Source organism: Hesperophylax consimilis, chromosome 10, assembly GCF_061612785.1.
Source record: "Hesperophylax consimilis isolate HC1 chromosome 10, BYU_Hcon_1.0, whole genome shotgun sequence".
Classification (NCBI taxonomy): domain Eukaryota; kingdom Metazoa; phylum Arthropoda; class Insecta; order Trichoptera; family Limnephilidae; genus Hesperophylax; species Hesperophylax consimilis.
The window spans coordinates 32,687,106-32,702,739 of NC_142845.1; the positions used below are offsets into that span (position 1 = coordinate 32,687,106).

The following is a 15,634-nucleotide window of genomic DNA, read 5'->3' on the forward strand; positions in this document are numbered from 1 at the left end:
GAAGCATAAGATAAGCAAAACCTGGTTGGAGTTCGGTTATTAATTCAATAAAAAAGTTGTTTTTTAAAATTGGTCCCCCCCCCTTTCCTTTAACTAACTAACTAACTAACCATCACGCCGTTTCTCCGCAGGGGTAGGCAGAGAGGACGGACCGCCAAACAACTCGGTCTTGGCACACACTTCTTGCCTCATTCACATTCATACATCGTCTCATACATACTCTTCTATTATTCTGACTCTTGACATGGCCCGACTCGAGTATCTGATTCATGTATCATGTCTTCCTCGGGTGTCCCCGACTTCTGCTACCATTCGCATTTGCATCATATATCCTCCTTACACTCCTATCTTCGCTCATTCGCTCTACATGCCCAAACCATCTAAGCGTCCCTTTCTTGATCTTACTCATTACGCTTACATCAGCCTTGCACTCTTTGCGGATCTCCACATTCCTCACACGATCAAACATGGTTTTACCACACATGCGCCTCAAGGATCTCATTTCAACAGCATTTAATCTACTTTCATCCTTTCTTTGCCAGTTCCATGCCTCACTTCCATACATCAAGGTAGGTACCAGCACTCCGTTGTGGAGCTCCACAATAATAAAATAGTGCCTAATTTCAATGTCATGTGGGAAGGAAAACTAAAAAGGTTTAGTCCGCAGCCTTTGTAAATGCAATATTTTCCCTTTATGATGAAATAATTATTGAATGTTGCCTGGTAGGTTATTGATTGACAATGGGACAATATTATTGTAGGTCTCATGGGTGCGTCTTAATTGAAAATATGATTCATTTCCAAAGTAGTATATCATTTTATTATGACAACAGAATTATTGCATCATGCCAAATGGGAGGATGAAGATTTGAACTGCTCGGGTGTAGACCATGTTAACTGACAAAAATAACATAATTCGTAAAAAAATAAGGGTTGTTTTTATTTTTTATTAAACTTTTACTATATGACAATAAAAAGTTATGTTCATTGCAGTAAACAAAATAATTGAAATTGAAAAATGGGAAAAAAAATGTTGGTTACCATCGTTTACATCAGGGGTCTCCAAACTTTTCTGCCGGAGGGCCTCATTGACTACTCCAGTGAGTTCAGAGGGCCATAACCGTTTTAATTTCTAGACACCCATATTTTCTGTCCTAGGGAGGGGGGGGGGGGGGTAGACAATAGAATTTTCAGGGATGAAAATATAGCTTTAGATAACGTTGCTTTGAAGATAATTTTTGATACTCGTTTCTCAGACCTTGATATCATTGCGAATCAAATAAATTTTTTCAAAAAAATCCTCTCGATATATTCGCGCGATACTTGTGGACGCAATGTATTGGTGCCAAGTACCTCGCCAACGAGCATATTTATTTATTCGCACGAAAAAATTTGCGGAGTTTTCGCCCCTTCTGAGCAAGGTCTTAGCCATTAGCTGTCGCGGGTCCTTGATGACACTGGTCATAAGATGTCGCGGGCCGGATGGAAGACACTGGCGGGCCGGATACGGCCCGCGGGCCGTAGTTTGGAGACCCCTGGTTTACATAAACACACAAACCAATTTATGGTATTTAACACATTTATATGTTCCAAATCTAATAAATGCAATAAAGGAAAAAAAATAGCAGTGCAAAATACATGGTAAGTATTTAGAAAGTGAAATTAATGTTAGTTCAAAAACGAGATAATGTTTCATCCGCGATTAATCATCTGGAACCTTGTGAATCACAAAAGATGTAATATCGATTGATAATATGACATGCCAGGAAATAACAACATTTTCAGGTAAACAATGGCATGTGCATGTAGATACGAATAAAAAGCCTTTTAAATCGATCAAGTTGTAGCGTGTAAAACGTGTTAATTGAAAACACTTAATATGCTTCACATGAAACAGGTTAGAAAGGCACCAAAATCTTACTTGAACAGTTCGAGTTATTGTTTTCAGCAGTAAATGTAGGATCTGCTACACTGTCAAAAGAATCGACAGAATTTATAATGTTTGCAATCACTTCATCCATTAATTGTGATGACACAGAACATATTATGTGTTGGCCATCCACCATCTTGCATCACTTACCATTCTTTACTTATGTCGGATACCATTGATTACATATCTCAAATCGTCCGTTAAAACAGTGCTACCAATACGAGAGTGATCTCGAAAGAAAAAAGAAATCAGAAAACACCGTCTACCGAGTCCTAATTACTCCCAAATGTGTAAAGCCAGTAGGACTATGGCTTCCCCAATTGGGGTATGTTGTGAAGCTGAAGGAATGGGGAGGGGTTAGGAGAAGGGGAAGGTGGAAAGGCTTATAAATGTTAAAAAATTTTAAAAGAGGAAAGAATTTTCTCAATTTTTGCTCGTAAAAAGCAGATACATGTGGCTTATCTTAAATAGATTAAATTAACCCTTGGAGTGCCAGGGGAAAATGCCAATCGCCTGCAGTACGCTGGCTGTCTCTATTTTCGTAAAGCTTACTTGTTTTTGCAAAATGATATTTTTGTAATTATCTTAGCTATCAGTCCACAATGGAGTGCCGATGTATGGCAGTGAGGCATGGAACTGACAGAGGAAGGATGAAAGTAGACTGAATGCTGTAGAAAAGAGATCCCTGAGGCGTATGTGTGGTAAAACTATGTACGATAGTGTGAGACATGTGGAGATCTGCAAAGAATACAAGGCTGATGTAAGCGTAATCAGTAAGATTAAGAAAGGGACGCCCAGATGATTAGGGCATGTAGAGCGAATGAATGAAGAAAGGAGTATAAGGAGAACATGTCATGCAAATGTGAACGGCGGAAGAAGTCAGGGAAGACATGGCATAATCAAGTGAACCAAATATGTACTTGAGTCAGGCCATGTTGAGAGTCAGAATAATAGAAGAGTAGGTATGTATGAATGTGGCAATGAGGCAAGGATTGTGTGCAAAGACAGTTGTTTGGCGGTCCGTTCCCTCTGCCTACCCCTGCGGTGAAACGGAGTGTTGGTTATTTTTTTTTTCTTTTAATGTTAATACAGCACAAGAGTCCCAACTGCTCCCAACCATCTGGAGCCAGTGAGACTATGGCATCCCCAATTGGGGTATGTTGTGCAGCTGTGTGGGGAAGGAGATGGGAAAGAGGAAGGTAGGGTAGTAACTGGCTATTCAGATCTGGTCACCAAACACGGCTAAAGCCATTTCAAGCAACGATTCAATTCTGAATGGTGGTCTTACACCAGGGAGATAATGGGAGTATCTTCCACTTTGCAATGTTTTGCAATTATACTATATATTATTTTAAACTAGCTGACATGTACCCGACGTTGGTCGACTTTTCTCTTGTTTATAAAAATATAATATGCATGTATTATATACATCAACCTTCGAAAGAAATTTTCTAAATGATAGTGAAAACTTTATCAAAATCAATTGCGTAGTTTAGAAGAACTAAGCGCACAAATAGCGACTTTAATTTATACTATTTAGAGATGAATGAATTATGAAATAACATAAATTAATCAAGTAAAATTTGTTTGCGCTCGCCGGGATAAACCCGTGTCCTTCAGATTGCTAGTCGAAAGCCTTACCCCTCGACCATGGAGGCCATCGAAGTTGAAGTTAGTTAGTTAACTGTACCGTCTTAGCAGATAATGTTCCTTTCGTTAAATATACCCTCCATACAGCAACATTAAAAAGAGCGCCATCTGTTGGATGTAAAAGCAACACGTGCCATTGTTTCTCTATCTGCACCGACAGACTGACCCACAGCAGCTAGTGTATTTATACAAATCAAATCAATACATATATACAATGTAGTTTCCCTAGGATAGTTATTTATATTCAGAGAAATGTTTTTTCTCTGTAACGTTAAAAAAATCTATTTATATAAAGAAGAGTGTCTGTGGCGGGCACCGGTGTGGATTTGATTTTTATACAAATCTTCAGTTTTATTTCATGGTTGATGAAGTTTTGCACAATTTACCTTCAAAACAAGATGAAGGTAACCGTCTACATGAGATTTCGAAAAACTCTGCATAAAGCCCGGACAACGCCGGGGACTTCAGATGACTTCAATATAATAAAGAAATATGAAAATATTTTTGAGTTTCATTATATTTTCCAGCTAAATAAGTGTTCTTCACAAAAAAATAAGTAATTTTAGGATATCCTGTAAATAAATACAGTACTAACTTTTTGGTTTAGAATTTAGCGATACGCATTTTCACAGATAAAAATCAATATTTGCAAGTGACGAAACGACATGCTAGAATAATATTAACATACATTATTTTCTTGCCAAGCGAATAAAATATATTTTAGTAAGCTAGGAGCATTTTATAAGGTTGAAAATACCATAAAATTGAGGCAAGTTCCTAGCAAATCCGCTACGGATTCGATGGCATTCCAAGGGTTAAATTGTTTTAATATTTTACCTACCTAAAGAATGTTCTGGCGACTTCTTTCATGCGCAGATCAAAGCATTTCATCATCCCATCCTGAGAGCCGGAGATCAGTAAATATGGCTCCGTCAAGTGGAAACTAACCTAAAATCAATCACATTTCATTAATAACACATGCATAAAGAATAAAATCATCCGAAAGATTAATCTAAATTAAATGCCCACATTAAAAACAAAATGTTATCAGTGTGCCAACCATTTATTACATTTATTGCATTTTAATCTGTGTACATATCTTTGAAACAATATAATATGATGATTTCATCATTTAGGATTCAATGCATTCGATGAAAAAGATAATTTAAACACAAGAGCAGTCGTGGAATGGGGATGACATGATTTCCAAAAAAATATACACTATTAAAAATATAATCTCGGTTTTGATTCTGTCTATAACTCCGATTCAATGAACTCTAAAACTTGGATTTGCTTTGAATTTAAGTGTCATTTTCAAAATTGGAACATATTGTGGGAATAATTCAGTCAAGCGATTAAGTAGGTAACTACCAAAAGAACTTAATTTTAATAAATTAATTAATAAATCTATATTTGAAAGTTGTATTTCTTTGGTTTAAATTTTTGACAAATAATTTTTCAAGTTTAATATGTTCAATCGACCGGTCGGTGGCTGAGTTTACATCGCGTTTGGGTTCCACCCAGGCGTAGTGTGGTCAATTCCTCGGATGGCTTCCTACATCATACATCAATCAAGAGATTTTTAAATAATGTCAGGTTATTCGTAACCCAAGAATGTTTGACTTTCTTGACAAAAAAACAGTAAATTTCTGATCTTCTCTAAAGTTGCCAATGTTTGTTTTTGAAAGGCAATGATCCTGAGACAAATTTGACAAAATCCAAAAAAATGAAATATTTCTGCGTGTATCTGGAAACTAATAACTGTTTTGGAAAGGTGATGAAATACTTTCTTAAATTGTATTATTAGAAATAAACACACAAGTTTTTAAATAAAAATTTTTAATGCTCACATAAATTTTTTTTTAAAATGGCTCACCTTACATTTTTTCGTTTCACTCAACTAAAAGTACTGATAACGAAAAAAGACATTCAAAATTTATTAGAAAAATGTATCATAAAAATTACTGCTATCTCACTTTTTCACATAAAGATAATTAATAAAAAATTCACGAAGTATAAATTTTTCTTAAAGGCAGTCGTAACCTTTGGTTTCATAGAGGTGTACATTTTAATTATTCTGTAGTTAACTTCTAGATTTGAACATAAAGCGTGTTGTTTTCTCTTTCTAACACCGTTTAGATCGTATTTCTCACCATGACAGTATAACAACGACAGATACAACGATTTCTATGAGACCATTTGAGCTGTTCCCTAAAGCGAACAAATTGACTTTACGCGTAATAGCCGTTCGTTCCCAAAACCGAAAAACTTAGCTGGAAGGATTAATAAATACTTTCAGCTTTACAAATACTACAATGAGGAATTTCCACAAACTTATAAATACCGTTAAAAATGTGTGGAAGATTTAACGTTTATTTTTCTGATTCTGTTAATTGAAAATGAAAATGTCTTTTTGGTGGTAAATAGAAAATAGCACATTCAAATCGTTATAGAAAATTTATTCATTAAAATAAAAATACCTTCATCATCCTAATTTTTTTCGAGTATAAAAAAACAGTGAAAATACCCCATTAAAATATCTCGTGATTTTTGAAAGGTCTGCCCTAAGTTAATTGGGTTAGCTGAAAGAAATAGGATGTACCTATAAGCTATAACCTTTGAACTTAGTTATTTTGCACAATGAAGGTGTTTTTGAATTTGTTAAAAATATTGTAGGTACGGTTCCATTTAGTAGAATTATGGTATTACAGTAAACTCTTTTATCAGGTTTTCCGAGGGTCCGAAAAAAAACCTGACATGGGAAAAACTTACGAGGGGGTAAATTAGGCCATTTTTAAGTCCTATCTTCAAGGGACCATGAAAAAACATGAAAACCCTTGTGGGTGGCTTTTGTTTTCCCAAAAAAGTGGGAAATTATAACTTATAAGCAGGTTTCACTTCTATTGGAAATATAAATTAAAACCTTTTATGTGTTAAATTATAACTTATAAGCGGGTTTCACTTCTATTGGAAATATAAATTAAAACCTTTTATGGGGGAAATTATAACTTATAAGCGGGTTTCACTTCTATTTGACTTACTTTATTTACAGTTCTCTTGTGGTCAAAAAAGACATGCTCCTGTTTGGATCTCCCTGATCTCCCGAGGTTCCAGACCACCACAGCTCCGTTAGTTGCGGCCGTGGCCAAGGTGTTTTCTGTAATGAAGTTAAATAAATTATCATTCACGCAATATACAAAATCATTTTAAATCGGTTAAAAAAAAGTAAATTTAGGCAAGATAGACATTCATTTTTATCACATCTTGTAAATTTATCCCGGTGTGCGCAAATAAATAATGTTTATTTAAAAAATAATTATTTCACATTTAAAATATAAATAATAATTGACCGAGTGAAGCAAAGTCCTGTTTTACTTTGTATGTTCCGTTTCTGTTTCAAGATGGTGGCCGTTTTTCAGTAAAGAACTTTTTTCAAATGTGAAATTGTCATGTTTATTTGGACTTTAAAATGGCAAATAAAAAAAAAATTATGGTACCTACCTGCCTGAAAAAAGTTTGAAAAAAGAATTGTCATATATTATATAGTATAGATAGTGACCTTTCTTTGGACGAATTGTATAATTCTTTATTTGAAATTTAAAAAATGTTACATAAAATATTATACACTTTATAATAGGCCACTTGCATGGATTTCATAACGACTTGGAAAAAATCGTGTGGATAGATCTTTTTACTAAGATTACGAAAATGTTAGTAAAATTTTGTAGAAATGTACATTTATTTTTATTTTTAAATAAATAAATCCATTATTTGGGCTCGTGTCGTCACTACATGAAAATGTCCCGTCTACTGAAAATGTTCGTATTAATTTTGTAAAATTCCACACTGATTTAATTTTTTTATATGGCATCACTTTGATTTCAGGCGAATTTTTGAATTCGTTCACTAGATTTATTGTTTGTTCTCTGCGAACTTTTCATTTGGTTGGAATTTTTGACAGATGTGAAGAGAACCCCGTACATGTCAATTTTATCCTGTAATTTGTTGTATTTATTAATAAGAAAAATGTTGTAATGTATGGCCAAGATCACTCTTAATGGGTGAAAGCCAATATAAAGAATAAAAAATTTAAAAAAATTAGATGTCGGTACATGTTTTAGAGGTATAATGGTTATGGTGCTGATTTTATCAAAATCAAATTTTATAATATTCTTATTATTATTATAATTTACAAGTACAAGTATATTACATTGGATTTATTAATATAAATAGACGTTGTACATTATAATGATTTATGATCAATAAGATGGATCAAGGAAAAAAATATTTATGAGATGTAATATTTTTGGTATGCCTCGTTATTCTGTTGTGTCATTCGTGTGGAAAACGTTCTTTTTTTTAAAATGATTTTCGGCTATGTAATAATTGTTTTTTCTCACCTATAAAATTATGTCCCGTCTTTCCGGTTTATAAAAAAAGGTCTGATTTTTCGGATTGAAATTTTCAAAAAATCCCCAGGGTTTCAAAAACACGATTAAAAAAATAATAATAATATAGAATGTCTTAGAATATTTTCCTTAACCGGAAAAAAGAATTAAAAAATATGATGCAAGTGGCCTATTAAATAGGTAGGTATTTGAGTACCTGCTTACTGATCTTATGATTTCAGAAGAAATCTTGGTTGATATATTAATTGAGGGAAAATTAGAAACATACACTTTTGTACACTGGGTCTACTAACTGTTACCAGAACTACTAGTATATTTGCGACACATTTCAGAATGGCAGATATTCTCAGTATAATCTGAAAGACTACCATTCATAATCCAAATGTTACTTGAAATGGCTTTAGCCACGTTTGATCACAAGATTTAAATACCTAGGTACTTTCAGTCTTCCTCTTTCACATATTCTTCCCCTCCTCCCTCTCTTTGTCCGCAATGAACAAATCGCAGAGTGCGCAAGTAAATTTTATTTGATTAAATTGTGTTATTTCACAATTTATTAATTAAAAATAATATATACTATAATGGCAGCACGTTCCAGATTGGAATATACTCTCAGTATCGCCCTGGTGTAAGATCACCATTCAGATTTCAAACATTGCTTGAAATGGTTTTAGCCGTGTTTGGTGACCAGATCTTAATAGCCAGTTACTCCCCCACCTTCCTCTTCACCATCTCCTTCCCCTCCCAACAACCTTCAGCCTCACAACATACACCAATTGGGGATGCCATAGTCTCACTGGCTCCAGACGGTTGGGAGGTATTCGTATAAAAAAGGTAGGAAAACGGCAGTTCAGCATTTAAGTTTGATTTTAAAAGCATTAAGAAAACATTCGTAATTCATGCATTCAATCTATTTGTACCAAATAAGATAATATTATATCAATTTATCAACATGGATGTCAACCGTACAAACAGATGATGCAATTTTACATGAATTTAGACTATGACCTGAATTTGAAAATAATATGGAGGTATGATTTACATTATTGTGTTGATAAATTAAATACAAAGCTGATATTACAGGATTCATGTTATTATTACGAATACGTCGGTGCGTGCATAACATTCATAGATTGCAGCGCTAGTGACATCATTTCAAACGTTAAAACAAACAATAACATTCGTAATGGATGAAATCAGATACTGAGAGGTGTCATTATTGTTTTGGATAGTTGAATGAATGCAACTGAGGCAAAATCAAATCAAATACAGGATGTTGTTAAAAATACACAAGTATTATGCATATCACCAATAGTAAATGACACAAGAGTAAAACCACGAGAGAGACTTTTGGTACCGAAATATACAATAACCTTTGCTCAAAGACACCATATATATATATTATATATTGCCTCACGCATACAACAAACTGCCACTACAGACCACAGCTATAACTAATAATATATATTCCTTTAACAAAAACGTCACTGAATGGCTAACGAGAAAAGATCATAAGGAAATTGAAGACTTTATGAAATGAAACATATTCTTTATGCATTGCTAGTAGTACTGTCTTGCGTTTTCACATTATATTATTTCTTTTTATATAGACTAATTGTCTTCTTTTTAGTCATATGTTTAAAAGAACAGAAAACATTCTAACAACTCCGATGGCGCCGCAGCGGCGACACAAACAAAAGGGAAAATTTTTTATTGTTTAAAAAATAAAAGGGTCCTTTCACAGGTATGCGCATGATCTATTCAGTTGTATACAGTGCCCACTGGCGATAGGTTGTGATATTTGCTCTGTTTTTCATTCATAACAATAACTACGCATTCATTTTATTTTAATAATTTTTACTGCCAAATAAATATGGAGGAGAATTTTAAATTTAGTGGTAGTGAAGACGAGTTTGTTTTCAAAGTGCAAAGTGACCTTTCCGATGAAACTTCGATAGATAGTAATTAAGAATAAACCAAACATTATCATCGATTATGCTAAATCCATGAGAGGGGTTGATCGTGTTGATCAGTATGAATAGTCGTATTGCTTCTTAAGAAAATTTATAGAAAACAAATAATAACGAAAAACCATTGGTCCTTTTGAAATATATCAAAATTTTAGTAGATCAATTAGTGGGTGAGTACAAAAAGCCTCGAAGTAGATCATTTGCTTCCACTCCATCAGAGACCAGGCTCAATGGAAAACTCCATATTTTGAGAAAAGGTCCCAAGAGGAACTGTGTGGTCGGCTCGAAAAGGTAACAGACGGGAAACCAATGAGCACTGTGACACGTGTCCTAACAAGACACATATGCATTTTGGCGACTGCTTTCTAAAATACCACACGTTAAAAAATTATAAAGATTAGAATATGCAAGTTTATATTTCTTGACATAACTACATCTTTTTATTTACCGTCTTACCAAAAATTATATATTTTTATAATTTTCCAAAAATCGTAATTTTTCCTTAAATTTTTAGATTACACTCTATGGAGTATTTGGCACACCATATAAAAAAATTAGGGTAAAAAGGGTGAAAAAATGTACTGTTTTCTTATTCTTTTACACATTATATACTTTCAATATTTTTCTAAATTTAACTCTTCTGACCTCCGCCACATTCTGTCAGACGGTCGAAGTATTTCCATTTTGCAATTAAATCCAAATAAATGAAATATTTCTGAAATATTCGAAAAGTAAAAACTGTTTTTGAAAGGTGATAAAATACGCTCTCATATTTTATTATTGCAAATAAACATCAAATTTTGAAATATTAAAATTTTGATTGCAAACATAAAATTTAAAAAAAAAATTGCTCACTTAACGTTTTGTAAACTAAAATACCTGATAACGAAAATATGTATAAAAAAACACTTATTTTATTAGACAAATGTATTAAAAATGTTATGGTCAACTCATTTTTTGTCATTTCATATAAAAATAATGAGTAAAAAATTCACAAAGTCTCTCACAAATTCACAATTTTTTTTCGATTTGCGGTCGGTACCTTTGGTTTCATAAAGGTGTACAATAAGGGGTATATTTCATTAAAGCTGGTGTTTTTATTTCTAACATATTTCTAACTGCAAAAGTAAGGAAGATACAACATTTCTGTGAGACCATATGAGTTTTTCCCAAAAAGCTAAAAATTAACCTGAAGGGTTAACATTTCCTAAATCTGTCAATAACATGACAATGAAATATTTTTACTGTACATTCCTGTCACCTACAGGTGTACCAAAAGGATTTTAACCAGCGATTCCAGAGCATATTTGGAGTAAAAATGTGGATGTAATTTTGCTGTCTGTTGATATTTTTTTGTAATTAAAAAAAATATATATTTTCATATATATCACACGTTGCAACTGAGTAGTTTGGTACAGCCTAGCGGGTCACGTGATATGCACTCACCACGGTAACAGAGGAGAGATAGTGAGTAACATGTGATCCCGTAGCGCGTGTATCAGTGTGATATGTGTGATAGAAACATATATTTTTTTGCTTTTAATTGAAAAAAAATATCATCGGACTACAAAATAACACATACTTTTTTACTTCAAATATCCCCAGGTATGGAATTCCTGTGCGATACGAAACAACAAAAAGTACATTTGGCGTGTCTCCTGGCTTCGGACCAGTGCCGGAGCACTTCTATTGAAATACCAGTAGAACACTCTTATCTGAATCTACGTTCTTAAGATTGCACGTTCGTGAAGACATGGGAATCTACATTATATCACACAGACTGATTATTTTTCAGTCAAGAGTTTTTTTCACATTTAGGGACTCCAGATCAGAGGTGGCTGCCAAAATCAAGAGTTAGGTGAACTTTCAATGTGTACAGGGTTAGCAGTTGTGCACTATTCATATATCATGTTGTTTTGGAAACAAGTTGTTTGCTAATAATTTTACAAAGCCAAAATTTTGCTATCAAAGTAGGTTGTAAAAGTAAGTTAATACCTACTTATAATACTTTATTTATGTTCCTAAGGTAATCGAAATTAGGTGAAACATAATAATAATTTACCTTCTATACTGCTCCATGCGACATCTATTGAAGAGAAGTTGAGATTCAAGTTTTTTCCGACACGGAGATTGCATACTTCGCTGAATTCGTCATTTTCAATTGAAAATACTTTAAAAACTGAAAGAAAGAAGAAAACAAGCACATATTAATACATAATGTAATATAATGAAAAAAATAATAATTAAAATAAAGCACCCCTATTGACAGTTTGTCAAAGTAGTACTTTCAACCTGGCTTCGATCACACAAAATACATGGAACAATTTATGTTGCGGTCTTATTTTTTATATGAAAATGAACTCCAATATTCCATGTATAATTATAAAATTTGCTCATTTAAATAAAATTACTGCATAAATTCGCCTTCCCTCTCTCTATAATTTGAAATAATGGCCTAGAACACTCTTGAAGGGTCAAAGCATAAACAAAATATATTAAATTGGACATGTCGAAGCTCCGTATCTCATGATGGAAATTACATTGTAAGAAACCTTCAACTTCGAAAACTAATATTATATGTTTATCCTGACAAAGAAATCATTGATTTTGAAACAAGTCGATCTTTTTTGATTAAATAATGATTTTACAAAGTTATTTATTTAATTTAAAGAAAAATGACGCCACAATGTGATTTTGCAATTATTGAAGAAATAAATATTATTGTACTTGATAGAACTCTCGCTTTCTCCTCATAGGGAATTTGAACTTAAAACATGCTTCATTTGATATGTGCAAAATGACTGAAATTTTGTGAGGTATACTATACATTAGGGTGTATCGATTTTTAACTTTTTTTTTTGTTTTCAATTTCCAAGTTGAAAAAAAGTTGCTACTAGGTACCACAACTTACCACAAAAAGTTTTGGATTTTTAAAAAAATGTTTAGGTCTCCCGCACAAGGCCTAAAGTTTTAACTTTTTTCAAAAAATATCAATTTTTTTTTAATTTAAAAAAATAAAATCGTTACTTTTGTGTTTATTCCAAGTTAAAAAACAGTAATATTAGGGCATAAAAATAAGTAAGAAACGATTTTTTTTATATAAAAAAATGGATTTTAGGTCTCCCGCACAAGCCCTAAAGTTTGTTAATTTTGATGAAATTTTGTAATTTTGTGTACATATAAAAACCATGTTTTTTTAAAGTTTAAACTACCTCTTTATTTTTATTCCCTAATATTACTGTTTTTTAACTTGGAATAAACACAAAAGTTACGATTTTATTTTTTTAAATTTTAAAAAAATTTGAAATTTTTTTGAAAAAAATTAAAACTTTGAGCCTTGTGCGGGAGATCTAAACATTTTTTTAAAAATCCAAAATTTTTTGTGGTAAGTTGTGGTACCTAGTAGCAACTTTTTTTCAACTTGGAATTCGAAAACAAAAAAAAAGTTAAAAATCGATACACCCTACTATACATATAAACACACTGGATTCTGACACTTTTTGATAACAATAATAATGTTATTCAATTTAATTAAAAAAAAAAACAATTATTGTGTTCAAATTTTGCGAAACATGGTTTATATAATATGGCTACATGTTACTGGCTTAGTAAGAAAGAAACAAAAAGATGAACAGCATATTTAATGACTTAGTTTGATAATCAAGACAAGGTTAAATATTTGTTAGATATATTAAGTGCTTAAATATAAGCAATATGTCGAAATTGCGTGGTCGTTAAACCAGTCAGTAAGAAAATATCACTTGTTACACGTTACATAGCAGAGATTCTCTGAAAGGCACGAGAAAAAAGAAAGCCAACTTAATTGAATAAATTAAAGGGTATGGTTGGAATGATGAAAACGGAATATTTACCATTTCTACCGGCTATAACAACCTGTGAGCAGTCTTTATTGAGGGCTAGTGCATTAGCAGGACCTTCCTGGGACACGAAAATAGTACTGGAAGACATCCCAACAACTCTCCACTAAAAAAACTATTTAACTATTTGAAAACACCAGAACTGTCTTCTGTAATTAGTACGTATTTCCTGAGATAATCACAGATAATTAGTATTAATTGTACACATAATTAACAATACATTCAATAAATTGGAAATAAATGCACAAATTCCAACTAGATGTCAATAAATAAATCCGACAGTTGGAAGCCCTATTTCGTTTATAACCTCAAACTGTCAAATTGATAACAGAAGTGAAGTTAGACGAAACTGGGTGTTCGCAAAGTAGGTACCTACTTAGATTGGCGAGAATAATAATATCAGCATAATTCATTAATTTGATTGTGATTTCTGAGGTCCTCCTTTCATGCACTCACTAATATTATGGATTTTTTTTAAATGTGAAACCTCACTAGAGTCCCAATTGCTCCAAACCGTCTGGGGCCAGTGAGACTATGGCATTCCCAATGGGTATGTTGTAAGGCTGAATGTAGTAAGGAGGGGAAGGTGATGGGGACGACGAGAAGGTGGGGAAGTATCTGGCTATTCAGATCCGGTTACCAAACATGGCCAAAGCTATTTCAAGCAATGTTTCTATTCTGGGCCATACTGATCTTCCACTCTGGGACGTGCCTCAAATATACTATATATTATTTTAAATGAGTGATTTGTGAAATAACAAAAATTAATCAAATAAAATTTACTTCCGACACAGGTATTTGAACCAGCAACCTCCAGCTTGCAAGTTGAGAGCCTTACCCTTCCACTATGGAGGCCATATTGGTCTTTCAATATTAGAAAAATTATTAATGTCAAGGAAATTATTTATTGAATCTTACTACAAAACCAAGGTATCATTTATGATTGTTTTGAATTGTATTAAATTATTTATTTATAAACCTTGGAGCAAATGACGTATTTATTCAAAAAAGCTTTTTGTCAGGTTGGCATCATCAGGGAAAATATTGTCGCATTGTTAATTTATTATAGTTTTACCTTTATTATTTCACTATCTTTTACCCGCGGCTTCGCTCGCGTGGTATTAGAGTGAAATTACTGTACAAAGAATTTTCCCACAGGAATGAAATGTTGTTCCGGAATGAAGAGCCTATGTCACTTCCCAGTCCTCCAACTACCCCTTTGTCAAAAATCACATCAAAAATATTGTAGAAAGAAGGACAAATAAATACGCATAAATAAATGCAAACATGCTTTCGTATTCATAATATTAGTTAAGATAATTTCCAGCAAATAAGGATGAAAACAGTGTCTCGTTTACTAGTAGTCTTTACTATCGGCTGCACATTTTGACAAATAATTGCCTGATTTACACTCTCCTCATTTAAACTTCTGAGACTACATTCACTTCATATTAGGCCATTAATAGATTTGATATTTTCAAATATTGAAAGTAAAAGTTTTATTCACAATTTTTTTAGCAGACATAGTTTATTGAATAGTGCAGTGTGCGTTCACAGATGCATGCCACATGTTTTCTGCTGAGATGCAGTGATGACCTATGTAAGGTTACGTTTTATTTTTTGTGTAATCTTTCAAATTGGGTCGTAAGGGTCATTAATTATGATAAGATATTCTTATGAATTGTATGCTTTACGACCCTTATTAGTAATAAACAATAATAATATTGATGATGGTAGTGATAATGACAATAACAATAGTGTACTATTTCCCCAACGTAAGGGAAGAAAAAGAGGGTG

At 32.9% G+C, this 15,634-nt stretch overlaps 1 protein-coding gene across 1 annotated transcript in view; it reads right to left on the reverse strand.

Annotated features, from left to right (window-relative positions):
• The window catches only part of Wdr24 (WD repeat domain 24), a 54,229-nt gene extending 40,097 nt beyond the window's left edge, over nucleotides 1-14,132 (reverse strand). Inside the window, exons 1-4 of the mRNA XM_089636396.1 lie at nucleotides 13,832-14,132; nucleotides 12,022-12,138; nucleotides 6,622-6,737; nucleotides 4,422-4,528 (exon numbers count right to left, since the gene is read on the reverse strand). Coding sequence (XP_089492522.1) covers nucleotides 4,422-4,528; nucleotides 6,622-6,737; nucleotides 12,022-12,138; nucleotides 13,832-13,928 — 437 coding nt within the window. The 5' untranslated portion in view covers nucleotides 13,929-14,132. The remainder of the gene's footprint in view (nucleotides 1-4,421; nucleotides 4,529-6,621; nucleotides 6,738-12,021; nucleotides 12,139-13,831) is intronic.
• Between the last annotated feature and the right edge of the window lie 1,502 nt (nucleotides 14,133-15,634).